General features: G+C 39.3%; 1 protein-coding gene across 3 annotated transcripts in view; it reads right to left on the reverse strand.

Annotated features, from left to right (window-relative positions):
* The window catches only part of ca8 (carbonic anhydrase VIII), a 44,975-nt gene extending 18,319 nt beyond the window's left edge, over positions 1-26,656 (reverse strand). The window contains exons 1-9 of one of the 3 annotated variants that reach the window (XM_062404701.1): positions 26,370-26,656; positions 22,445-22,630; positions 22,046-22,170; positions 18,773-18,868; positions 18,031-18,093; positions 17,896-17,944; positions 17,439-17,551; positions 8,218-8,410; positions 4,799-6,269 (exon numbers count right to left, since the gene is read on the reverse strand). In XM_062404701.1, coding sequence (XP_062260685.1) covers positions 8,276-8,410; positions 17,439-17,551; positions 17,896-17,944; positions 18,031-18,093; positions 18,773-18,868; positions 22,046-22,170; positions 22,445-22,630; positions 26,370-26,511 — 909 coding nt within the window. In that variant the 5' untranslated portion in view covers positions 26,512-26,656 and the 3' untranslated portion in view covers positions 4,799-6,269; positions 8,218-8,275. Of the gene's footprint in view, positions 1-4,798; positions 6,270-8,217; positions 8,411-17,438; positions 17,552-17,895; positions 17,945-18,030; positions 18,094-18,772; positions 18,869-22,045; positions 22,171-22,444; positions 22,637-26,369 lie in introns of those variants that run through there. The other 2 variants (XM_062404700.1, XM_062404702.1) reach the window with 2 other exon arrangements.
* Between the last annotated feature and the right edge of the window lie 568 nt (positions 26,657-27,224).

A 27,224-nucleotide genomic window follows, 5' to 3' on the forward strand; every position in this document is an offset into this window, starting at 1 on the left:
AGCCTCACTACGGTCACACGGATTGATGAAAAGTTTAAATTCTGATAACTTTACATCTTCATCTTGTTTTGTAGAGTCTCATCTAAATTTTAAGTTGATCTGATGAAAGCTGTCCGACTAGTACATAAATATATAACATGTACCAAAAACAAGACATTTCCTGTTGCCACCAGGGGGCGCTGTGATTGTAAGTCACAATTTATGCACCGATGTCTTCTGGTCACAACTCTTGTGGTATGTGTCTAGTTTGGACTCAATTGGACAAAATATGTCTGAAATATGGAAGGTTATGTTTTCATGGCGTTTCATCAAATTTTAACGCCACACCACGATCAGACGGTTTTGCAAAAACTAAATCCTTCAATAACTTTAGATCTCCATTTTGTTGTGATGATGATCGTCTAAATTTGAAAGTTATCTGATGAAAGCTGTACGATGTGGAATATGACCAAAATGGCCACTAAAGTCAAACTGCCGGGCTTCCTGTTGCGTTATTCATAATGCACTGATGGACTTTTTTGTGTATCTTGTCATGATACACAATAGTCTATGTTTTTTTTGAGGATCGGTGAATGCTAAATGAGGGGCTTTTCCGTAGGTGGCGCTCTTGAGCCATTTTGCCACGCCCTTTTCAAAATACTCCAGAATACGTAATTTTACGCCGCCTTCGAATTTGCTGCAAACTCCTACAACTTTTTGAGCACATTAAAGCCCTCAAAAAGCCAATGAGTTTAAACAGAGAAAAATAATAATAATAATAATAATAATCATTTCAATTTCAATAGGGCCTCCCACCGATTTCGGTGCTCGGGCCCTAATAATAATAATCATTTCAATTTCAATAGGGCCTCCCACCGATTTCGGTGCTCGGGCCCTAATAATCATTTCAATTTCAATAGGGCCTCCCACCGATTTCGGTGCTTGGGCCCTAATAATAATAATCATTTTAATTTCAATAGGGCCTCCCACCGATTTCGGTGCTCGGGCCCTAATAATCATTTCAATTTCAATAGGGCCTCTCACCATTCGGTGCTCGGGCCCTAATAATAATAATAATCATTTCAATTTCAATAGGGCCTCCCACCGATTTTGGTGCTCGGGCCCTAACTAGGGCTACGTTGTAGCACTAACGGGCCCGAGCACAGGCAATTTCAAGTCTGTTGCGGTCTGGGAAGAGAGAGCGATTGATGAACAAGTGCATGTCTTTGCCTTGCGTGCGTTTTAAGCTGTGCAGCAAGAATAAACGCGTCACTTCCTGTAGCCGGCAGGTGGCGCTATGATTTTAAGCCATGGTGTCTTTGTAGATGTCATCAGGTCGCAAGTATTGTCTTACATGTCTAGTTTGGAGTTGGTTGGACCAAATATGTCAAAGATACAGTTGTTGTGATTGATGGAGTGTGATCAGACTTTGAAGCCACGCCAGGGTGAGACAGTATGACGAAAAGTTGATTTTTTTGATAACTTGATGTCATTTATTAAATCATGCTTGTGTTGGCAAGTGGTTGGGGGCAATCAGTTTCATTTGCAGGCAGCACATTTTCGTCTGTAATAGACAAATGACAATAACTTCTAAAGCTGAATTTGTGTGACAAGCTGTATTATGTGATTTTTTTGGTCGTTCAATAAGTGCAGTGTTTTAAGCAGTGAGGTATTACAGCAGTGTTGTTGCGCTCATATTCATTGTATCGCAGTGTTTCTGATGGTGAGTCCTAATGTTGTCAATAGATGTAACAACAAACAATGATTTCAGATGTTGGATTGTGAACATGTGACGCGTGATGCTGGTTGCATTTGCTTCAGTGGTGATTTTGCCCTGAAATTTCGGGTTTGGGAATTTTGTATGATATCATGTCACTATCAGAAAAATAGAGGTAGCTGATTATTATACGCAGTAGGCCTATATAGACCAGTAAGATACACTATAGGCTGCATTTTGAGTGCCAGCAGGGAGCAAAAATCCAATGTCATTGACAATGCACATGTTTTAGAGTCAGCGCGACACAAAGATGTTGTCTATAATACAGCATTAAAGTAAAATGATTGCAACAAAGTGAAAAGATTAGACAGACACAAAGCTTCACGTCAATGTCAACATCAATACTGTGAATAAAGAGGTTTAGGAGACGTAGTGCTACTGGAAACAGCTGTTTGTAAAATGCAAATGTGACTTGCAAGTGGTGTGTCCATGTGAACAGTATAAGCTTGGGCAGTTGAGCCCAGAGTAGAGAGGGACAGAGCAGAGACGGATGGCAAGAGAGAGGCCCGTTTCATAGAGCAAGAACACAGATAGAAATGCATGCAAATCAAGTGACTTCAAGTCAAGAGTATAATGCTTGTGAGGCAAGGTTATGCGAACAAACATTCATGGTACTTTGCATATAAAAGCAAATCAAATATATTAGTACACAAAGGACAGATGTAATGAACGTTCTGCACAACAGCGCCAACTTCATGTGGAGTCCCTAATAAAGACATGTTGTTGAACTGTTTCACACCTATTGTTGACCTTACATGTAGTGTTGAATTACCTGTCAGTTAAATGCATTTATTGAGTCCAGCGAGATGGTTAGTTTGATGTAAGGAAATGTATTGGGATAATATATGAATAATCCACAAATAAGTAAGTAATTGTATGTTATGTTGGCAGTAGGTCTTGGAATTATGATTATTACACAGATGTGATGTGTTAATGTAGGCGCTCTTATGTAGCGCCTACAATCATTTCAATTTCAATAGGGCCTCCCACCGATTTCGGTGCTCGGGCCCTAATAAGTATAAATATGCAGAACAGGGTTTGGGATCACACAGTAACCAGATGATGTCACATGCTGTTGCTGTGTAAACAACAACCAACTTGGTGCGTGAAAGGTCTGCTGCTATAGAAACCACAGCATCTGAGTGCTACATGAGTGCTAAGGTCCCGTTTTAAGTTTGGAGACGAAGTAGGAGAAGAAGTGTTTCATAAAGTCACTGGTGACTGCTGGTTACAGTCTCTGGGCTCAGGCTCAGATGTAGGTTCGGGAATCTTTGTTGTTAAGTATTTTGAGTGGTATAGCAAAGTTTATAAATGCAAATTTACCATGTGCCCATGTTTGTTTCATTTACACTGGTTTGTCATGGAAGTATATTGCATTCACACATGAAAAAAGATTATTTTCTGTTTCCAAGAGATAGAATCCTGCTCTGATTTAGGGAATTAACAAGACGGCCTACGTACAAAAGCCCCAGATAAGCTTTTATTTAGCAAACATATCACAGTTGTATAATTTGATCCAGTTTTATTTTGGTTTAGGGGTTTTGTTGACAAGCTGGCACGAGCGGTCGAGGCACCCAGTGAGGAAAGTTTTCGGTCCAGGCTTTAAGCTATTTTATTCCACAGTGCACATGTGTAACAGCACACACACACACACACACACACACACACACACACACACAAACACACACACACACACACACAAAAGAGTCTTCTTCTTCTTCTTTCCGCAAGACTTGGCACTATTAAGTGCATTGCTGCCTCCCTTCCTCATGGAGACATAACTACAGTTAATTCCCTCAAAACCCCCAAATCTTGCAATATATATTTGTAGTTTAAGTTGCAAATCTTCCCTAGCTCAAGAGAGAACTGGAGGTTGCTGTGGTTATAAATGACAGGAGAGCATGCCCATTCAAACACTGCAATGCCTTATTTCTAACAGCTGAGGGCAGCATAGTTACATATTCATTATTTTGTTCATCATTGGAGCTTTGCAAGTTTTGAAAGTACTAGCAAAACAGACTGAGTTCAGATTGACCCTGTCAATTATTTTAAAGAATAACTAGCAGAATTTACATTCCTTTAAACCAATTGGGTTAGTTTAGATGTCATTTAGGTGTGTCAATAAACCAATTCAACCAATACAAAACTTAGAGGATAATGCATCTTGTAGGGTTGAGGATGGAAAAAGCTGAAGAAGAGCATCAGATGAGATCAAGGAGAAATTCCCAAACAAACAACAAGGCTTATTGGAAATGTGGTTTTACAAAAGTAATTTGTTAAAACACTTTTTATAAAAATGTAACTGACACATGCGTACTGCAGCTTGCTACATCTTCGTCCTTTTTCCTGGTACTGCCTCATACATAACATACTGGAGAATGGGCACAACTAACTCTGTGTCATTGTCTCTGTATGTATGTGTAACAGCTGAATCAAGAAGTCTATGGACAGCAGCCGAGCAGAGGATATCGGACAGGTTACTGTAAATTCGTCAAAGTAAGTGAAACAGTGACGTCACCTGACGTCGACCTGACAACAAACAGCCACACCTTGATAAATCTTCCAGTTCATCTTCAAATATTTGAACAAGCCTTACCTTCATTTGTTTTAATAAGCAGGACAAAGGCCAACAGAACTAAGCTGATCGTGCATGTTTACTCTCAGGATTCGGTTAAGGTTATTATGCAGGACCATGAAAGTCATTCCATGAAAAGACCAATTGCGTTTCGACTTCTTGACCTCAAGAAAAGACGTGGATAACAACTTTGGAATGTGTTTCTTAGTCAAGCAGAAGGGAAGGGAGCATTTGTAGGGAATACTTAATTTAATCCACATTTTGCACTCTGGTGGCACATTTTTGTCAATAGTAGGATATTGAATCATGAATAAATAGGATACACTTTGGATACACTGACAATCTTGTTGGCATTAATTCCTAGTTTGAGTCTGTAGTTTGGATTGGTGCTCTGATGGGTACTGACAGAATTGTTCACAAAAGGTCACTTTCACTTTTGGTTCCATGTAGAAACACAAACGTCAGTGTAATAGTGAGTCAGTGTTGTATTTTATTGAGCTTTACAGTCAGTTCTCACTGTTTACTTCACCTCATTGTATCAGACAAAGTACCTTTAAGACACGGGCATGCACACACACACACACACAGACAAACACACACACACAAACCACAGCAGTGCTCGTAATCATCCCCACCTCCTAAAAAAACAATGAAGCGAGTAATGACAGTAAAGTGTTCCACCTGATCTTATTGGAGGCTCTGATATCAAACAGCAAAGACCAATATTCTGTATTAAAGCTGTTAATAGTCAACATTCACTGTCAACAAAGAAAGGACATTAAATGTATCAAAGAATAAAGACAGGATGATACGAATGCAAAATTGTAGCCTCTACATACTGTGTTAGTGAACCAACATGATGTTGATCAACCCTTTAGCATCAATTGGGGGGCTCCAATAGCATGTATCCAGTATAAATATAGATATAAATGTTCAATGTGGTGTAAACTAACCTTTGAGTATGTATCTTTAAATAGGTTTTCAATGGCTCAATATCAGGTGACCGTTTGCTGGATAAACAAGAAATGAAATGTCACAAGTTTCCAAGACTGGCTGTATTTGAGTGTCAACAATGGGAATGATGAAAATCTAAAGCAACCCTTTGACTCATATAAGAAAAAAGAGAGGTGACAGAAATTCACACTCTTTCCAATCTTTGAAAAAAACCCACAATATTAATGGTTTTTCTATAATAATTATGTTCTTTATGTTATTAAATAAAAAAATTGTTATGTCTGCATTGCTGAACAAGGAATGATCAGTAAGATGTTTTTTTGATTGTCATTGCCTAGAATTTATGTAATGTGAATATCCTCATATCTATATTCTCTTATAGGCCGATATAAAGTTCGTAATTGTTTAATCCTTTTTAGTTTTGTCTGATTCCAAATGAAATATTTGGTCAGGTTAGTCTGTAGACCGTGTGTTAAACTTGTGCAGTAGGTCCGCGGCAGTAATGGTCTGTAACATAGCTGCAGGTGTATGCCCGTAAGGTGTATCCACCACATGTGTGTACTGTGTTCTTGTTTGTGTGTGTGTGTGTGTGTGTGTGTGTGTGTGTGTGTGTGTTTGTGTGTGTGTGTGTGTGTGTTTGTGTGTGTGTTCTTGTGTGTGCATGTGTGTGTTTGTGTGTGTGTGTGTGTGTGTGTGTGTGTGTGTGTATGTATGTGTCTGTTGTTTATGTTTCCTTGTTTTGACAGTTGAGACGGTCTGGTTATCAAGTTTCCTAACATGTCTCAGGAAACGCACACATACATTAATACACACACTTTATATAGTCATAATTGGGGGGAGAGAGTGAGAGGTTGTTCAAAAAACACACAAACACACATTGTTATCAATAGTTTCTCAACCCCCAGTCTGCAGCTGATCTATAAGTACATAAACTTCCCCTCTCTCCTCCTGTTTCCGCTCCTCAGCCCTCGTCTTCCTTCTCTCCTGGAAAGAAAAACAAGCATTAGGATAAAAGCAAAGCAAAAGAGAGTGCAGATGAGTGAGAGGAAAGAGAAACGTGTATGTCCTGTGTTGTACTTGTAGTTTGACAAGTCGTGTCTTGTCATCTTGGCTCATATCATCAGGTAAAACGTTAAAACGCCACAGAGCTAGTCTACTCAAGAGAGGGGCATTCAAGACCTCTGATGACCTGTCCATCTGCATTGCCACATACAGTCATACGGTTCAGTGAGATAAACACCGCCATTTTTCATAAGATGGATGGTTGCTATTCGCATATATATAAACGGGTCACAACAGATCCATGCAGGTGCCCGGTACCACCTGGTTTGGTCTGAAAGCCACTCCTCTTCTTTCATGTTATTACTTATTTTTTGTACTTCATGTCATCTGCCTATCAACTCCACAATATTTCTAGAAAGGCACCAGCACTGTGAAAAAGTGACAGTGTCCTATGGCACCTGCAGACTTTTACCTTATGTCACCCTTATTCTTTCGTGCTCCCCCCCACTCTCACCTATCTACCTCTTACAGGTCCCGTCTCAGGTGGGTTTCTGCTGGTGGGACCAGACCAGTATCCGTTTACACTGTAAACAATGGTCCTCTGTTCTCCTAGCCTCTGGTCCCTGCCCTTCCCCTGTGTCCTCCTTTTTCATTCCATTGGCACCATCACCTCCCTCCACCACAGCAATACCCTATCTCCCCCTCTACCTCCCTCCTCCCAATACACTTCTTCCTCTGTTAATTCATTTCAGTCTCCACTTCTTTTACTCTCTCTTTTCAGGCCCTCTCACATTGTCTTTGACAATCAAAGCATTATAAAAACTCTCAGCCTGCAAAAGTGTACAGTAAACTAACTGCTGCACTCATTTCAAATAATAAACATTAAAGTAACCAGCTGTATTAGTTCCGGATTAGAGTTCTCCTTGAGAGGTGTGCCCCAAGCTGTAATTCTCTGTCCACTGCTTTCAAGAAATTCTAATGTCTTCTGGGTCTTTTGCCCTTAATAGTTTAAAGTTAGGACTTTGATTGTCTCATTTGTCTTTTCTTCAACCTCAATGTTCCATCTGAATTCCAGAGTTCCCTCCTGTCTTCTTACTGCACTGCTGGTGAGCTAAATCTGGTATCCCTTCATACATATATAGGCTGGTCCCAGATGGATAGCTGAACTGGGTTAGTTCTTCCAGGGCTTGATCCATTATACTAAGGCTTCAGAGAACACAAATACCTCAGGGAAAGCCTGTTTCCAAAATGTCCCTTGTGATGAAATGCACTGAACCAACTCAAAATACAAAGAAAACTGTTTTGGGGATGTGTAGAGAAAATTAAAATAATTTTTTTATACCTTAACACACATTCATTAAAGAGTTTTTTGCTGCTCTATTAACAAACTCACAAAAAAATATCAACCTGCTTGGCACTGAACATCAAAGTTTTCACCTAGCTACATAGTAAAGTGTAGTATTAAGCAGCTTATTATTTATCACAAGAGTATGCGAAGACCAAAATATAATATAGTATAATATTGGAAATGTATTCACCAAGTGGAGACAAAATGGCAGAGAATGAATATTAATTTAACCTGTCTCCCTTTCATCAACTGTTTCCTAACAAAAAATTCTAAACTTCTGCTTAAAACATCCACAATCAAATGGTGAAAGGTAAATGGACTGCATATATATGGAGCTTTACAATATGATCCAATGACCCATTCATACATACATTATCCACCTCTTCTGTATAAAGAGCTCCTCCATTATACATATACACACTTATTTGGTTCACACAATGATTTTTGCTGTAAATTGCAATTTGATGTTTATTGATGCAGAACACTGGACCAGTCATAGGTTTGGATGTATACTTCTTCATAAGCAGCTTACCAAGCTAATGTGCTTTATGCTAAAACAGGAGACAGCTGAACTGTCGTTACCTTCTATACTCGTAAGGTAAGGACCCATTGTTTTCTGAGTTGAAGTGAAACGTGAGAGTCACTGGAAGGCAGCCCGAACCATCCGGTCACTGAGCGGCTGGGTGGGACGGAAGTTGTCCCCCAACATCCCGTCATTCCCTTCCAGCAGCTCAGCCCCTTTGACATGAGACCGCAGCCTCCGAAACTCCTCAATCTGCAGAGACCGAAGAGGAAAGATGTGATTTCAAAAGCTGAACTGGGTTACGGCTTCATATCTAAAGGCTCCAACCATCACAAGTTTGTCTGAAATGGTAACATCTACCTGCTCACTTCACAAACATCTGTCTGTATGTGGAACCCATATCTCGCTCATGTACAGCAATCGGCTTCACACTTGGCTTGTGTATTGTCAGTGGCCCGGGGAAGTGCTGTGCCAAGCATGGTGCGAGTTGGACGCGGGATACAGTCAATATTAATAAAATCCAATAAAAAGACGACAAGTGCTCTGTAGCAGTCTGTGGGGGGAGTGTCATGATTCTGCCCAGGCTCCTATGAACTATATTGAACAAGACTGCCTTGGTTCTGTTTATGGACTCCTTAGTTTATGGACAATTATCTCGGTGTCCTTGTGTTTAGATTTGTGTTTAGTTGTTATTCTGAGTTCTGTTATCTGTTGTATTTTGAAATTTTGTTCCTGTGTCTCCAGCTTTATTTCCTTCCTTTGTCCTGTTTCTGGCCCTTGTGATCGTCTGCAACGGCTCCTCATGTTTTTCACCCGTTTCCCTGCCTTGTGAATATAAGTCTCTGTGCTATGCTTGGTCTTTGTCAGTTAATCTCGTTCTTTATCGGTTGTGTGTTCCAGCTCTTTTGGTTTTCCTTGTGTTTCTCCATGTTTAGATTATTTTGATTTTTGCTTTATGGACCCTGCTTTTGTTCTGCACTGATTTCCCTCTGTATTGAAATCAGCCTGCATTAAAGGCCACTCTTTGTTTTTTCACCTGAACCTCTGACTCCTGCATTGAGGTCCTGCTCTCCGTTCTGTGAACTATATATAAGTATAAACATGTGAAAATTGAAGCAGATTCAGTTTCATTTCATGGAAAAAATTAAACTGTCTGTAAAATCTAGACTGTTTATTAAAAGTTATGCACACAACAAAAAATGACAGTTTGTTTTATATATAAATTCTAAAGGAGTAGTACCACAGACCAAGAAACAGCTAACATGCAATAGCCGCGAAAATTAAAGAAAAAGAAAACAAATATCCCCCGGTGAAAAAAAAAATGTGACACAGATGTCTTAAGGGGTTTGTGGTCATAAGAGCCAGAAGCGGACGCTTTTGTTGTGAAAACCTCCCTCTGTGTTGTGCATGTGTGAAAGGCACCTCCATAACCAATTCTCTGGATTTTACCAGCAGGTCCTGTCCGAAAACATCTAATGATAGAGTGAGGGAATCAAATATAATCCTGATTGATGTGTAAACTAAATGATTATGAGGATTTTAAAAGCGTTCTTTGCTTTAATTTTGTGATTATTTGAGTCGGTATTTCCGTATATTCCAACAGTAAGCATATAGGAGATGGGCTTGTGAATGGGGTTTTGACAGATCTGGTAATTTCTTTACATTTGGCCACTGCAGATATTACCCCATTTAAACACATGTTTGCTTTGGCAGATGTAGAGTACACTACATCCGCCAAAGCAAACACAATAAGAGTTCTTGTGCTATTAGCTTAGCGATGGAGGATTTAAAGCCCACTGTCCAGCCTTGCAAGCCATAGCAGCTGTTGAATAAAGCACACACTTGAATATTTGCATGCACACAGTTTAAGTGTGCACACACACTCTAGGTCGTTCAGCTTTAAATAATAGGCGGATGTTTGAGATATGTACTCTATGTAAGCAGTGCCTGCTGTTTTATAGCACTTATCCTGTGTCTATTCAGCAGTCACACCATGGCTGAAAACAGGCTCCTGCAACACTCAAAGCATTATGTCATACATACAGTGCATAATATTGTCGGTGGTGGTCAATGTCTTGTTGTTATTGTGTTGTAGTTCTATCAGTCACTTTTCTAAACTCTCCATTCTCTGCACTTATCTAAACGAGGTTACAAAGTGCTTCACGTTAAAGTCCTAATCAATAATCAATTCTAATCAAATATATTCTGTTCAGTGCAATTTAAGACCCAAATCACAACATAATAAGTTTGCGACTTTAAGTTTATAGAGAAACCCAAAACTTCCCACAATGAGCAGCACTGTGGCATCTGTGGAGAGAAAAAACTCCCTCATTAACTGGCAGAACCAAACTCAGGATGGGCGGCCATCTGCCTTGACCGGTTGGGGTGAGCTGAGAAAAATGGGGGATGGGTGGCAAAGAGGAGGTAGAAAAGAGAGAGAGATCGGGGTAGGGGGTGGGAGAGAGGTGCAGAGGTGCAAGGAGATCAGGAACATCACACTTCAACTCTTTAAGACTGATTGTTACATGAAAATAATTACTAGTCGCATGTTAGAAATGCTTTCCCGTAAAAATACATTTGAGCAGTGATTTAAACATCTGTAATGAGTTGATGAGCCGAATCTCATCAGGCAGGGAGTTCCAGAGCCTCATGGCCCTGATCGAGAAAGTACCTTGAATAGCCAGCCTTGACCTAGGGACGGCTAAAAGGGACTGACTGTCCGATCCCAGGTTACAATCGGGATTAAAGGGAGTTAAGAGCTACGAAATGTATGCGGGGGCCAGCCCATGTTGAGTTTAAAAGTTATGAAAAGAATCTCAAAATCAATCCTGAGTTTAACATGTAACCAGTGAAGGGAAGCAAGAATTTGTGTGATATGAGCCCTACGGTTGGTTTTTGTTAAAATACGATCAGCAGTGTTTTGAAAAAGATGCAAACGAGTTCATATGGTGTGAACATGGCATATTTACAGGGCGTTGCAATAATCCAGACTGGAAAAAATAAAAGCATCTATTAACTTTTCTAGGTCAGAGAGAGATAGAAACGATTGGATATTCAGAAATGTTTCGGAGAGTACCAGGATATTATTATTATTTGGTTAACATGTTTTGAAGTTCAGATGGGAATCGAATGTGACACCTAGATAACTGAAGGAAGTTAAGTGACATACATTCCTTAATGGCGGATAGGCACTGTGTCCTTCAAGCATGACGTGTCTGGCTTGAAGGAGAAGTATTTTTGGTTGTCATCGGTATAGGAAAGGTATGATATCCCATTAAAATGGCGGATGAAATTTCCTAATGGGACCACGAGAGTGAAAATAGTATGGGACCAAGAATGGAACCTTGTGGCACTCCACACATCAGTGGCTCCAAGTATGAGGTGTTATTTCTGATGGAAACGGATAATTGTCTATCTGAGAGATATGACTAGAACCAACTAAAGGCAGTGCCAGATATGCCGACGCATAATACAGTGCAATCATCAGCATTGGCAGACATTAGTAAACCATTAGTTATTTTAAATAGAGCGGTCTCCATACTGTGTCGTTTACGGAATCCGGACTGGAATTTGTCGAAAATTGTATTATTCTCACACACATCTAGCAGTTGGGTCAGAACCATCTTTTCAAGAATTTTGTATATGAATGGGGGTTTTGTAATGGGCCTATAATTTTGATTTGTCAAGATCTGTCTTTTTCAATAAGAATGAATGGCAGCTTTCTTAAAATAATTGGGGACTTGGTCAGCAGAAAGGGAGTAATTAATAATTCTAAGTAGGCTGGGGCCAACAGTAGTGATTACTTATTTTAGGAGTGATTTGGGTAGGATGTTGAGAGGGCTTGAGGACGAGCGCATGTGCAACACAGTTTTGATGAAATTTCACTTCCTGAAAATTGCTAAGTAGAATGGGACGGGCAAGATACTCTGCGATATTTGGGATGATGGGGATCGCTGGTTCACTGTTTGTTCTAATGTCAAGGATTTTTTGCCTAAACAAGGATAAAAACTTTTCACACTCAGTATGTGAAGTGGCTGGAAGGGCAGAAGGAGCCGGTTATACGACTATTGTTGGTTTTAAAAAGGAATCTTGGATTATGGTGATTACTGGTGAGTAGTTTGGAGTAATATTTTGCATAGCATGTTTAATTTGTTTATTATAGGAATTCAGGAGGTCCTTCATATAAAAAGAGTGGTCATGCAGTTAAGTCTTTTCCAGTTCCGTTCGTTTTTTTCTGCACAGCCTTTTGAGGCCTGTCATCAACCCATGGAGAAGTGTTAACAGGTGGATCATTCTTGTTTTAATAAGGGCTATGTTATCTTGTATGTATGGTATACATATGATATGTGGTTTGACAGGTATTCTTGAAGCCATTGAGTAAAGTATTCGGATCGGATGACTCGTAAGGGATATGGTCAAGAAAAGTTAGATGAGAATTTTCATTTAAAATGCGTGAGAGTTTTGAACTTTTGATGTATTTCGGGGCAACGTGGAGCAGAGAGTCAAACTTAACACAGAGATGGTCAAAGACGAATAAGTTCTCTAAGATCAAGGAATTGATGCTAAGCATGAGGGTGAAGACTAGATCCAATGTGTGGCCGCGGTTATGAGTTGGACCATTCACATGTTTAACTAGATTAAAATATTCTGTAATATTTCAAACTTCCATTGCTAAACCTTTGGTTGGGTCATCAAAGTGGATCTTAAAATGAATGAATGTCATAGTATAAAACAGAGATAGATTAAAGTTCAGAGAATTCAGAGGCAAAATTAACTTTTGGTTTAATTTTGGCCACCTCCCCGGGCCATTATCCCTGGGAGTTATAAAACATTCAAAGTTCGAAGGGCAAAGCTCTAACAGTTGGGTGTGTTGCAAGGAGACAAATCGGTCTCAGTTAGGAATAAAAGTCTAAATTGGATCAAAAAAAATTTGATCATTTAGTTTAAATGGCTTACATTGAGGAGGGCCAGTCGCACAGGTATGCTCTGGCCAGTAGAGGGGCCTATGGGGACAGAGATTAGGGGTTTAGACCTGCAAACTTTATTTATAGTTCTTTTGTTTGGCCTAAAGTTGGTAACATCTTTATATTGATTATTTGGTGGATGGTGCACCGTTTGGAGAAGCTAGTGGCAATAGGTTTCCTCAGTTTTTTAAACTAAAGTCAACTTGTCTAATTTAACAGTGTATGGACATGGCCTGAGGCAGGAGGACAGTCAGAGGTCTTTGTTTGTGTTAGCATTTAAAAGGGCCAGCACGTTGCTTGATGGCACAGATGAAAGACTGATATAAATGTCAGAGGATTACTGTGCCCATTCTCCACAGCAGTCTGCTCCAAGAGAGAGAAATTAGTCAGAAAAAGGATGAGTTATAGTTTAAATCTGTCATAGGCAGATGGGGCACTTCCTGTACTGCAGTGAATGCTAGAGAACCACAGATTAGTGGTCCCCAACTCACTGCCCCCGTAGTCTGTTGCTCGGCCCAGCTTATCTGGTCGTGTAAGAGGGAGTGGCAGATTTTCATGAACAAATTATAAAGTTATATACTCCAATCCGCAGGGTGCTGGAGACAGTAACGTCATCTCAGAGTGAGAACACTGCTGGACCGAGGCATCGGAGCTGCCCTCAATCACTTTGTGTGGGACAGGAGAGCAGAGGTGGATCTGTTTGTTTCCCATGTAAACACACAGTGCATGGTTCTCCATGAGCATGACAGCCAAGCCTCCACACAGTCCTGCCAGTCTGAGGCCAAATCCTGTGTTTATGCCTGAAACATAATAATTAACCCCCTCTTATAAATCCAGAGTTCCCTCCTCAGAGGAGGTTTTTCTTCCTCCTCATAGAATTAATTTGTAGGAAGAGTCTCACTGCCTCTGTCGGGTGTAAACACTGTCTCTTGATGTTGGTGTCCACGGTAGCCTTCAAGTGGATCCAGCCAGAGGTCCACTTGAAGGCTACCGAGTGGGATGACTGTCTTGACGGGGGTCCGGAACACCCTGTCCCCAGCGACATCAGTGCAAATATAAGCTATGATATTGCAGACCTACCTTTAAATAGAAACACAATATGCACTGAATGCATGTAATTATAAATGCAAAATAAAACCTTCTTAAGCTTCGACAGATTGCACTCCCTCTCCTTGCCTCCCGGTGGTTTGGTCCACTGTTCACCACTCTCCTCTCTCTATTTCTCTCTCAGAGCGATATGATCTCAGTTTTTACTGACTTCCTGTCAGTCACAGCTCTGCAATAGTTAGTTGCAATAGTAAAAACAAATGATGAGTCAGACACGTTGATTTTTTTTAAATTTAACATTAAACTGAACCGCATCTGTCACCTTGATATGTGCTGCTGCGTCTTCTAAAGTACATGTGAGGCAGGAGGTGTATCCACAACTAAAATGTTCATAACTCAGTGAATTCTCTACCCATTTTGAAGCTGTTTCCTTTGTTACAGATGTCGGACATGTATAAATGTTTATGTCGTATAACAGAATGCTCGGTTACATTAACTATTAAAGTTTGATACAAAAATATGTGATCATTTGTAGTAATATTTTTATGATATTTAAGATAAATTTACCCAAAAGAGTAAGGTTGTAAGTGCATTGTTTTTTCTTACTGCATGCAAAAGGGCTGACACTGTAGATTTTCTGTATCATTTTGGAAGTAAAGGAATTCTCAATTCATTGACTCAACGATCACTATTATAAAAGTTCAATGTCTATAGCTTCATTATGTTGTGGACTTTTACACAGTGACCGCAAAAGTTTAGAGATCGGCTTCTTCAGATAAAAAATTAAATCTAATTAGGCATAATATTAGCTCTAGCTTGGTTGATGTGTGTTGCTTCTCTTTTGTAACTGTAAATAACCTTTGAAGAAAAAGATAACAAATATTTTTTCACTGCACCAAAACAACAAGTAAGTGTAAGGACACCGGTGATATCAAATGCAAGTTGATATAAGAAAGTAATAAAGTGCTTATGGAAATGTTTCACAAATGAGCTCATCAAGGAAAGGCAATTCAGAGAGATGAGCTGAGCACAGACAGGCAGGGACAATCAGACAGAGGCATATACTCACAGGTAAATTTGCTAGTTTTTGTCTCAGAATTATGATGTAAACGCGCTCTTGTATTAAGACTTGTAAATTGTAAAGACATTAGTGAATTGTGTTGTTATAAGTACGGAAAAAAAACTTATTTCAGTTCTAGGAGTATAGTTTTTAGATCCAGGGAGTGAGACACGGGCCCAGCATATCATGAGGACCCTATCGCCAGTACCAGCACAGATGATAGGGCCAGAGGTGCAAAAGATCATGAGGACCATAAATATAAATATATATATCTATATATAGATATATATAGATATATATATATCTATATATATATATATATAGATATATAGATATATAGATATATTAGCAGAGGCTAATGAGCCCTCCCTGTTATTTAAAGGCATATTCATTTTGCTGGGGAGTTCATGTCTTTTTGTTTACGGCACATCAACGCGTCTGTTGTCATCACAAACTCTCTTGACATCATTGTTCGGTGTCTTCTCTTTCATCATGTTTTTCTTTTTTCTGATGCATGCTAGAAGTATCATCAACTCTGGAGTGATGAAGATGTTTTAAATACAAATATATGCAACATGAATTTGATTGTTCTTCTTCAGTTATACAAACTTACAAGCCATCTGCATCTTACAGGATGACCATGCTTAACATGTACTTATTTTCTATTAATTGATGATCTTATTGTTGCTATGGTTTGTAGCAAGCACAATACCATGAGAATGGAATACACCTGAATGGAATGCAGCCATCATTAATGGTATTAGTTATCCATGTGGTTTAACTACTACATAAGTAGAACTTTCAGCGGTAAAAAATAAATAACAATGAGGAAGGGTCTGTTGCCAAGCATTATTAAAGCATGACATTTTTAAATTCCCTTTCAGCTTCTTTCTATCGTGAGCAGCTGAGAGCTAGATTTTAGAAGAGGGTATGACAGAGAGGGTCGTCCACTAACTAGAGGGTCAGCAGTTTGGTCCCTGGCTTCTCCAGTCTACATTCCCAGGTGTGCTTGGGCAAGATAACAAGTGCCAAATAGCCCCTGGCAGCTGTGCCGATGGGGTGTGATTGGATGAGAGAAGTACTGTATGAATGTGTGTGTGCTTTGACTGGTTGCTCTGTATATACTTTTCAACAATGCACCATTGCAAAGCTTTTATTGTGAAGGAGCAACAAGATGTGCTTGTTTCCTCACATAAATTAGATGAAAATCTAAAATGATTTTCTAAATAAACCACTCCATGTTCACAGTTTCTGTTCTTTTTTTGTTTGTGGCGACCTAGGTACAGCTGAACAAACTGCACTAAACAGATAGAGTGAACGAGTTAACTAATCCTTGTTTATAAACAGATGAAGTCCAACACCACTCTCCTTTGATCCTTGTTTTGCCCTCCACAAGTATCTAAGAGAAGAACCCAGCTCTTCAGCAGCTAACTGCTCCACTATGTCACCAACACTGTGACACAGTTGTTGCTGGACAGGTTGTGTCAGTTTCTAATGCTCACTGTGAACTGCTGCCTGCAGTGTTTGTAGGCTTGACAGGCCAAATAGTGAGTTGAAAGATGCTAAAACACTCAGTCAGGCTGAGGTGAAGTGAAGCGTTCTGGTATAATTCTGTTTGTCTGTCACGATAGACAAACAGAATTATCACTTTAAATACAACCATTATATATCACCATCCATTGCTCCCTTTGTTGTTCCCATCCCTTTCTATACCTGCCTGTTTGGAATGGGCTGTTCTCTTGGCCTGTGGTAATGCTACGTGGCAACTTCACAATTACTACGCTTTTTATTTGTGAGTCCTCTTCAAACAGGCCAACATTTTACTGTCACTATTATATATACTAGTATATAGCTATGATAATATACTATAACTTTTTTATTGTTTGTTTGCTGGACGTTGCATCCAGAGCTTTTTCATAAACAGTTTATTGTGCTGAGTGAATTTTGTGTTCATCCTACCTGATTTTATAGTTAAGGTTTTTTTTATTAAATTAAACTAAATTTCCTTTATTACTGTTCACGAGTGTGATTTATATATAACTTTGAAAGATTTACCACATATTTTTTCATACATTGCATGTCATCAACAAAATGGGTAGATTAATGTAATATATTGATAAGATAGAAACAGAATAGTAATAACAATTTCAATTCCTTTGGAAGAAAGCAATTTAAATGCTTTTGATTTTTTTTTACGTGCATGTTTTACCTGCAGCTGTGAGATGGTGAGAGGATAGCGGTAGAGGATCCAGGTCACATTTTCATTACAGGGTGGGGTGGTCAGAGATCCTTCATACACCCAGTAGTCCCTCAACAATGGGTCTGTGGGATGATCAAACATTATCTTTAGAAAGTATAAAAAAAATTGTGTGAGTGAAGGCAGCTTTGATTCTGACTGTGCTGTACTTGCAGAACAATATACGATTACAAACAGCTGGATAAAGATATTCACAGAATGCAGTGAGAATACTGTCATGTGCTCATTACTGATAATAGAGGCAATTCAATTGTGAGTAAACTAGGTGCTGCAGTCAACGATCATATGACCACTCCAAAATCCAAACAGAACACTATTACATAAATATATAATTTTTATCATTTCTTTGAGGATAGTTTCAAGAGCTGCTTGTATTCAAGTATTTGAAATCAAGTTGTTTCCTACTCACCAGGTAACAGAGTATTGGGGTTAAAGCATGGGATTATTTTGCTCTTCCCCTGATGGAAACACAACACAACATTAATTATGTTCATCTTGTTTCCAGTTTAACATCATCAAATCCATCCAGGTTTTTCAATCTCACCTTGTACTGTAGGTCCTGCAGGACTTCAGTGATGGCCTTCAGACCCAGGTGCTCTTTCCCAATCTGACAAAAAGAGTGTCAGCAGTCAGTCGAGGACTGATCCATGAATCTGATACAAACAATGTCGTCAGTGATTGTGTGAAGGAAGACAGCAGATCTTACTTTATATCTGCTGTATCTTCACAGGAAGTTAACCGGAGGTCAAAACTAAAGAGGCTGTCACAAACAGGATGCATGAGCACTGACGTGCTGAGAAAGTCAATGTTAATAAATTGGGGCCCCGAAGGGAGAAGCACACACTGCTTATCCTACTCAGTTAATGGTTTATTCAGACCATCTAGAAAAAACCTGCAATTAATTCTTCATCAAGGTTTTTTTGATGAGTTAATTCAGCTTAATGGTAATTTTTAAGCCACTATAAGGCGTTGTTATATAATATATATAAAATATTTTATCTAATGTTACATTCTTGTTTACCAGCTGGTAGTGTTTTCCTAATGTGTGTCAACAACAAAAAAGTATCAAGGACCCTCTAAAAATAGCTCCATAGCACAACGAGATGTCTGGACCTCAACAAGAACCTTTAAGGGCTATTATCTTTGTGTTAAGGGACTATTTTTCGATCGTCATGTGTGATTTTATTTTTTAGCACATGAATATATAACGTTGATGCCAGCCTTCGAACCATGGAGACTCCATGGAGCCTTTGATGCTGTTATGTCTTGACTTAGTTAAAGTTTACCTGCACAAACAAAGCTATGATGAGGACTCCATTCTTCTTCCCCAGGGCGTCCTCCACAGTGTTAAACAGAGTGCTGTTCCAGTGAATGAGATGGAGCTGCATGAAAACACAACAGAACACAACTTGTATTTGAAAGGCCATTGTTGTAAACAGGTGTAGGGAGCAGTGGTAAGTCAGAGTTTAAGAAACCAGCAGCTGGTGGTGACTGAAGGTTTTCTCTATGGGCTCTTAAGTCAAGTTAATGTGAACAGAGGGAGGAGAGAGCAAGTTGCCTGTGGTACTCAACTCCAAACAGATCTAGAGTGTATTTCTCCTATTTAAAGGTTAATATTTTACTGGTAAAAAATCGTATTGTAGTTTTAAGCAAAAGTCCCTCAATCAGCTGTGGATTGATTGATGGTCTCTTGTAACAGATCAAAGTATGTATGACTGATTCAAATTAACAGTTCACTGTATGTCTTACAGATGAAGCCCATCACTCAGTAGCTCATTGATATGTTCTGAAGAGAGGAAGAGGGTACTATCAACCACAGATGTTTTTATTTGGCATCTGTTAACAACAGTAACAATAGTTAGTCTTAACAATTAACAATAAGAACCACCAGGCTTATACTTTAAGCTATATGTGCCTAATATGTTCTCCTAACTAAAAAATAAAATACTTTTAGTTCGTTATTGCCCTTCAACCGAGTTACAAAAAAGCATATATGAAAATAATTGTGATCTTCCACCTCAAGGTGTGCTTACAATGTTGAAATGTAAAAGTATTTGTTTGAGTTTAGAAGAAGATCGCAGTTGTGCTCAAAAGAACTCCAACACCAATTGTTGAGAGAGAAACATGTCACAACCTAACTTTGTAGCAAGAACAATTCTTCTAAATGATTTTGGTCAACCACCCTGACCTCGTCTTTACTGATCACTCACATATGTGCCGCACATTTTTGGGTGAACTATCCCTTTAAAGCTCATTCTCATGTCAGGCAGGACCTGTATGTCCATTAATATGATTTGATTGGCTATAGGGCCTGCACTTTGGTATTTGATCAAATGAACGTTCAAAGTTGAGCTTTTCTCTTTTCTACCGCTGGCAGTAAAACAAGACAACTGATTGGAAGTTACGCACCACATGACCTCACCACATTCAAGGTGAATGAGCAAGGTGATTGATGCGTCCAACACGGCGTGTGTTTCTCCATGTAGAAGCACATGACTGCTCCGTTACTGTCCACCTTGCTGTTTAAATAGCACAGTACCTCTAACAGGAGGTGCTGGTTCCACAGTCGATGCCCACAACTGGTAACTTAAAAGAATAGTATTGGAAATTTGAACACGCTAATATAAGCCACCTTCAAATAGTACCAATCAGTTACCAAACCTGAGTATTGAGTGAGGGTTAACGAAAGTTTAGTATTCAAACTTCTGTCTAGGATTATAGAAACAATTGGGTAATTTATAGTCTTGATTCAATATTAAGAACTGGGAAGATGATAAGTTACGCTAAGTTATAGCCTCCCTTCAAAAATAATGTATCTAAGCAAAAATATAATTAAGAGTGCAAAATGATGACCCACGAATGAACCAATGAAGAGTGAAGCACTGATTATCATCAAAGTCAGTGTGCTGCTGAGGCAGTTTTACCATTTCCAACGTTTCGCTTTTAGCATATAATATCAACTAAATGCCAGATGATAGGGCCAGACTATGAACAGAAATGGTTCAACAACAGGAAACACACTCATTTAGGTCCCTTATGAGCGGGAGAAAGACAGATGAGAAGGTAGACACCATTGTCTTGTCTGTACTTTCAGTGCAGAGCTGGAGGTAAGAAGCAACTTTGCTTGACTCAAATGCTGGAGGCCGAAGTCTAAAATCTCCATTGTCTTTCTTCAGTTTCAAAAACACATATTTTAGCATCGCTATAGTCTGTAATCTTGAAGTACACCTAATAATTTTGTGGCAGCAACTTGTTCTCATATTTTTTCTATTTCTGATGTCAGACAATGAAACTATGTAGTTTCTCTCCTATCTTTATTCATGAGTGAGGTCATTCATTTGAGGGTTTTAGATCTTCATGTGCAGATTTTTGCAAGTTTTGCCCTTGTTTTATCAACACTCAGATAAACAGGTACAGCTGTCAAATATCCCGAGCGTCAGTTTGAACCTCCTCATTCTAAAGCTGCTTCTTCCTAATGTGTCCCTGGTACTGTCTGAGTGTGCCTGTATGTGCTTTTTGTGGAGAGTGGCTTTTAATCTACCTGCATGTCTGAGATCAATCTGACAAGTATCTCCACTCGCCTGGTGACCTACTTATATCCGACTCATTCTCATAGACTGTAAATGATCTTAATCAACAAAACGTGAATGACCGGCAGAAGGTGACCCCATTGAAGAAGTCAGTTTCTCTAGAGGTCTAAGAGAAAATGATTGCACTTCTCACTTTAATTATAACATCATTATCAACATTTTCCTAAGGAGTTTATAGTCTCAATCACTAGTTTCAATTCAATTAATATTATTATTATCATTTTAATTACTATACAATCTTTCTCCATCCAGATGAGCCACCACACAAGCTTGCAACATGTGGCCACATTCATGCAGACTGAAAAAGCATGAAATATGGTAACTCACAGAGCTGTCATTCACTCTTATAACTTAATCTAATTGGGGGATTTAAAGAGTTTAGCATTATTCTTAAGTTTATTATCCAACTCTAACACTTAAATGCCTCAAGAACTCTGTCTTACATTTGTGTACCCATTATACCTGATCCTAATACTCATTTGTATAGAAGTGTTACTTGTCAGAGAAGAAAAAACAGGTATTCAAGAACTCAAAAAGCTATGTTCTTTCTCTTGCTGAAGGACAACAGTGCCAGAAGTCTAAATATCATCACTGTTGGTCTGGTAACAACCACCCCCCCACACTCCATGGCCATGGCCTTAATGGTTAATGGGCTGTGTGTGTGTGTGTGTGTGTGTGTGTGTGTGTGTGTGTGTGTGTGTGTGTGTGTGTGTGTGTGTGTGTCTGTGTGTGTGAGTGTGTGTGTGTGTGTGTGTGTGTGTGTGTGTGTGTTAGCAGACATGGTCTCCATTCTCGGGCTTCATAGTCATAATTCTTTCCTCCCTGTGATCAGCTCAGCAACTCCGCCCAGTCTGCCTTCCATTCGTCATTCCAGTACTTAATACTCTGCTTCTCATCCCCAGATTTTTGTTCAAAAATCGTGCAATCGTGCGTGCGTGTGTGTGTGGGCGTGCATGACTGCCTGTGTACCTCCATAGGGAAAGCCTTGAAGTTGACAGTGTGCTCTGATCCTCTCTGGTTCTCTTTGCCCCAGTGGAATCGAACCTCATGAAGCTCAAACTCGTGATCACTGGGCAGCGGCCCCCCGGTAACCACTGGCAACACAGAGTGGGAAACCCCGGGGTATTGTTAGCAAGCTCAACACAGGAAACAGAGGACAAATCAAAGATGTCAAGACCAAAAGTGAGTGAGTTAGATTTATAATTGATTTTACATGTTTTTATTAAGAATGAATATGTCACTAACTACTATAGACCTCAGTGACTAACATCAAAAACCAAACACACATCCTGCTTTTTTAGCACTTCCCAAATCAGCGAGTAGTGTGTGTGTGTGTGTTGACATGATGTCATGTCTACTGAGAGTCACCTGACTTGGACTTGAGAAGGATGCGGACAGTGTGTCCCTCGTTGATGACCTCACAGTCTCGACACACCACGTAGTTTGGTGATAAGCCTACGTCTAGGAGGGACGGGTCATACTGGGCCTCCCTGGAGTTTAAGTTAATTGGAGACTGATACTCGCCATTGGCTGCTGGGAAATGGAGTCCCCACTCTACACCTGAGTGATAATAGGGACAGGGACACAAAAATTCACATTACATACACTGTACATGTCTGTACTGTTATTGATCTGTGCATGTGCAATGTGATGATTTAACAATATTAAACACACACAAAAACATATATAGACGTACAAATTAAAATATGATGTGAAGTATAGCTGAATCACAATAAAATAGATTTCCATTTTCAAACACTTTACATTAACATTTAACTATTTCAGGTTGGGGTTCAGGTGACAATGTCGGACATATGATGTGGACATACTTTTCAAACATCAATCAATCAATCAAATTTTATTTGTATAGCCCGTATTCACTAATCGCAATTAGTCCCATACGTTACGAGTCAAACCCAGTCTATGCTCTGCAACATGTTAATGGGAATGTGAATGGAATATTCTATTAGCAGCTCAGTTAAACATCATAATCAAATTAACATTGTAGTCAGAATCAAATCGACATTCAGATTATTGGTATTCGTATAAATCTAGTCATTGTTCAGTGTTTTGTTTGAATGTGACTGCAACAATGAGGGGAGAAGAGAAGGGAAGAAGACAAGATTCTTATTATTATTATTATCAATAATAATAATCACATTTATTTATCTAGTCATTTTTAAGCAGGTTGATGTTGTAGGGAAAGGATCAGCATAACATACGACATCAGGGGGATACAGAATCAGAATATAAGCAGCGTGTGTATTTGTAAGAGATTATAATTTTAATTTTTGGTTGAACGACAGCAGAGAGAGAACTATCTCAGTCTATTGAAAGTGATACTTAGCGGGATAAAAGTGGCACACAAATCTGGATTCATTTCAGCTTTTTGCTGACCAAAGTCACTCCAATGGTAGAATGCAAACATTGTAAGATGTGTGGCACCCAATGTGTGTTTTAAAGGAGGAAAGCAACACATTTGTTGAGTATCATGTTCTGGAAAGTCCAGTACCCATATATCCCTCCAAGAAAACCAACTCCAGTGCTCACAGTCTGTCCTTATACTGCTTGCACATCACACACACACACACACACACACACCACACTGGCTGACTGTTCACTCCATGGCAAAGAGAAGTGAGGGGCCTGATCGCATTCCCTTTTTCCTCAGCAACTATAACCTTGACAACGATTTACTAAAGGCAGAGAGTGCTTGACTGCAGTTATACAACAACATAAAGGCAAACTGTGTCTGTGTTTCATAGCTCTCTGGTGACTGTGCACAGTAAGCCATAATCTTACTCTGCATTTAGAAAAACAATCTCAAAGCTAGCAATTAGCTTGTGATATTGTTGAGAGCAATGATATAGTGAATACACCTTCGTTGCCCTCTGTTGGCTGGCTGCATCAAAGATTCTACCTCTTGTATAACAATTTAAAGTGAAGACATCAACCAAGCTGACTACTTTTTAATGGTAGAACCTTGTAAATTATGTTAATAACATGCAGTGAAGATATTTATCTAGTGATAGGCCTATTTGCACACTATGATATATTAATATTTCCCTGTACCATGACAAGTAATGTTAATTTATAATGGTGGCACGCTGTCTGTTGCAAAATCAACAGTGTACAAAAGACCCTACAGGCCCATATGTAGTTGACTCAAAAGGTATAATCATGTGGTTGAATCACCTGTGGGCCAGTATTGGGTGAACTAATAATTAAGTTAAATGTTAATTTAGTTTGACTTGTTACTGTTTATAATACACAACGTTTATCCTTTCCTGAGCGTACTACTTAAAAAAAAATAGAAAGTAAGAGTTTACCCACTTCTCTAGGCCCCACTACACCACTGATCTTAAGTAGTTCACTTTTCATGTTTCGGATTCCAATTCCTTATTTGATGCTTAAAAATGGAGTGAGATTTCATGACTGACAGAGGAGACTGACTCAGGATTGGTTGTGCAATTGTATTAGTGGGACCACTCTACTCCATCACAACATGGTAGCATCCATATCTGGGATATTTTGGCTTCACTTTTGGACAATTGGTGGAAATGTTGCCCACATCCATGTCAGCCTGCATTTTTCTCACACACAGTTATTTGTATCGCTCTATCCATATTTCTTAGTCATGTTGTCTCCTCACTCTGTGTTGACGTTCATTTTCTGAATATCATGTTACAATAAGTAATCCATTTGGTGTCGATGCTATCCTTGTGTAAAGTGATATATTGCAATGGATTATTATGGAGCAGAAATTATTCTTACGATAACTTCATACAGCACTGAATCACAACGTTTGCGTTGCCCTGCCCATGGTCACAAGCAGCTGGTCTACACATTGTTACCATGGTGCTGCCTGTTTGTCGGATGGTAACAACAAACGCAGTTGACTCTGCTTAGCCTCTCAACAACTTACTGTTCAGGTATTTGCTATTGATCAGCATCTAATCGATGCTTACACACAGTTTCACACCATCAGTATACTTACAGTAAGGATTTTACAGTTCAGTAACACAGCACATCCCTCAGTGCTCAGTAAAGGCAGCAATAAAAGGAAAACACAGTGAGAAAACGTATATACATATATGAAACGAGTGACAGTTATGATATATTATTATAATATTTCCATATGTCTGTAAATGTCTTGGAAAAGTATCAGTAAACTGACATAGAGTGCAGAAAATGATGACGATTTTTCTTTAAAAGGTTTGAATTGTTGCTAACAACCAATCAGCTCCCACCACTGCTGGATGCTTTCACTTTTCACAAAATTATGTAGTTGAGTCTGACATGTGCTGACTGACCTTAGCTAAGCCTATACCAGTCTGAGTCATCTGTGGTCTTTTGATCATGTCGACATCACAAAAATAACACTCATAATGTTATTATTGTATTATGATTAGTTATTTGTATCATTTGCATTGTATTAGTCAATGTCAATGTCAATTTTATTTATATAGCACATTTAAAAACAACTTGGTTGACCAAAGTGCTTTACAGGTTAATTGGTACAACCAAAGGACAGTAAAAACTTAATACATTATAGTGCAAGTAATACAGATCAAATACAATTATTAATGTAAAATAAAAAATAATAAAAATAAAATTTAAGAAATACAATAAGAAAAATAAAATCAGCTGCGATGAACCATACTCAACTCGAGGAGAAAGCCTGGGAGAACAGGTGTGTTTTTAGTAGTTATTAGTGTCATCTTTCCTTAGGCTACAGCTGTTTAAAATGAACATCCAGCATGAGAAACTATATCTAATAGTAGAGGTAACAAGGTGGAAGTGGCCCCTGGTTCCAGACAGAAAACCCCAGTAGTTGTTTTTTATATATAATCTTACATGTCTTTGGTGTGGGCTGATTTATCACTTCCAAGCATTCACAATGTGTTAGAGAATGACGCCGAGATTGTTCGGGTTAGGGTTAAAAATAATGGAGGATAAAAGATGGTATACATGCATGTCAGGTTTCAAATACAGCATGCATCACAGCAAGAAACGCCCAATTAAAGACATTTTAAGAGGAAACAGCATCAGTGTTTACAGCAAATGCTCCAACTAAACCCAACCAATCCTTGGCAAAAAATACAGTGATTTCTGATAAATTATTGTCTTACACTTCACCAACAGACAACCAGGTTGTGAACCATATGTCAGCGCAAAACTCCTTTTAAATAACAAACATGCTGACACAGTTAGTAATTTCCACTCATGCTGCCTAAAGTAGCTTTTGACATTTTTTCCCAGCATCCCTCCATGTTGCTGAAGAGCAGCCTACCTTCCTCGTAGCCCCAGCTCAGCTCATCTTTCTCCAGGTTATGCTCTAACTCCTCGCTCACGCCGTCAGCCATGCTGTTCTGCAGTCTGCTCACTGTGGTCAGTTCTCCCAGTAGGCGCCCAGTCACACTGGTTTTGACCATTCACTGCAGACTGGAGCTTTTGCAGTCGGCCGGATGGGATGGATGGATTCCCAGCCAAGAGTGTTTTTGTCTTCTTTACCTCTTTTTTTCCCTCTCTCTTACTTTTCTTCTTGTTTCCTGTCCTCTGCCTGTGTCCTCTCCTGAAACTACTCACTGCTGTGTGTGCAGCTCTCAGCCTCTGTAGTGCTCTTTTCTCTAAGTTGCTCCTCCTTTCTCTCTCTCTCTACACTGTTATCTCTCCTCCTCTCTCTCTCTTCCTCTCTGTCTTTCTTTCTTTCTCTCTCTCTCTTTTCTCTGCAGCCTGCAGGTGTACTTGCTCACAGTGGTTATCTTCCAAATAATGACAGATCAGTGTTTCGTTTTCATCGCCCTCACCTGCACGCTGCCCCTGCTCATGACTGACAATTAACTTTCAAATGATTCAGCTTTAATTATTTTTTTTCGTCTCTACTATATTATTAATATTTTTTCTTAGCTGTATGTTATTTTCTCCCTTGGTTGTTTTTGGTAGCCCGTTGGCTGGAATGCTGGCATGGAAATCATGCCAGTGTTTCTTTTGGAGGCCACAGATCCACCCTTGGATGTAGGAAACAGCAGAGGTTGAGAAAACAGCCATGAAACAGCGGGACAACAGAGCGAAAGGCCAAACTGTTCTACGACCTTGATTACTTCAAGATGGACAGCGAAACTCTCAAACATTGTACTGTATATAA

Source organism: Platichthys flesus, chromosome 14, assembly GCF_949316205.1.
Source record: "Platichthys flesus chromosome 14, fPlaFle2.1, whole genome shotgun sequence".
Lineage (NCBI taxonomy): Eukaryota > Metazoa > Chordata > Actinopteri > Pleuronectiformes > Pleuronectidae > Platichthys > Platichthys flesus.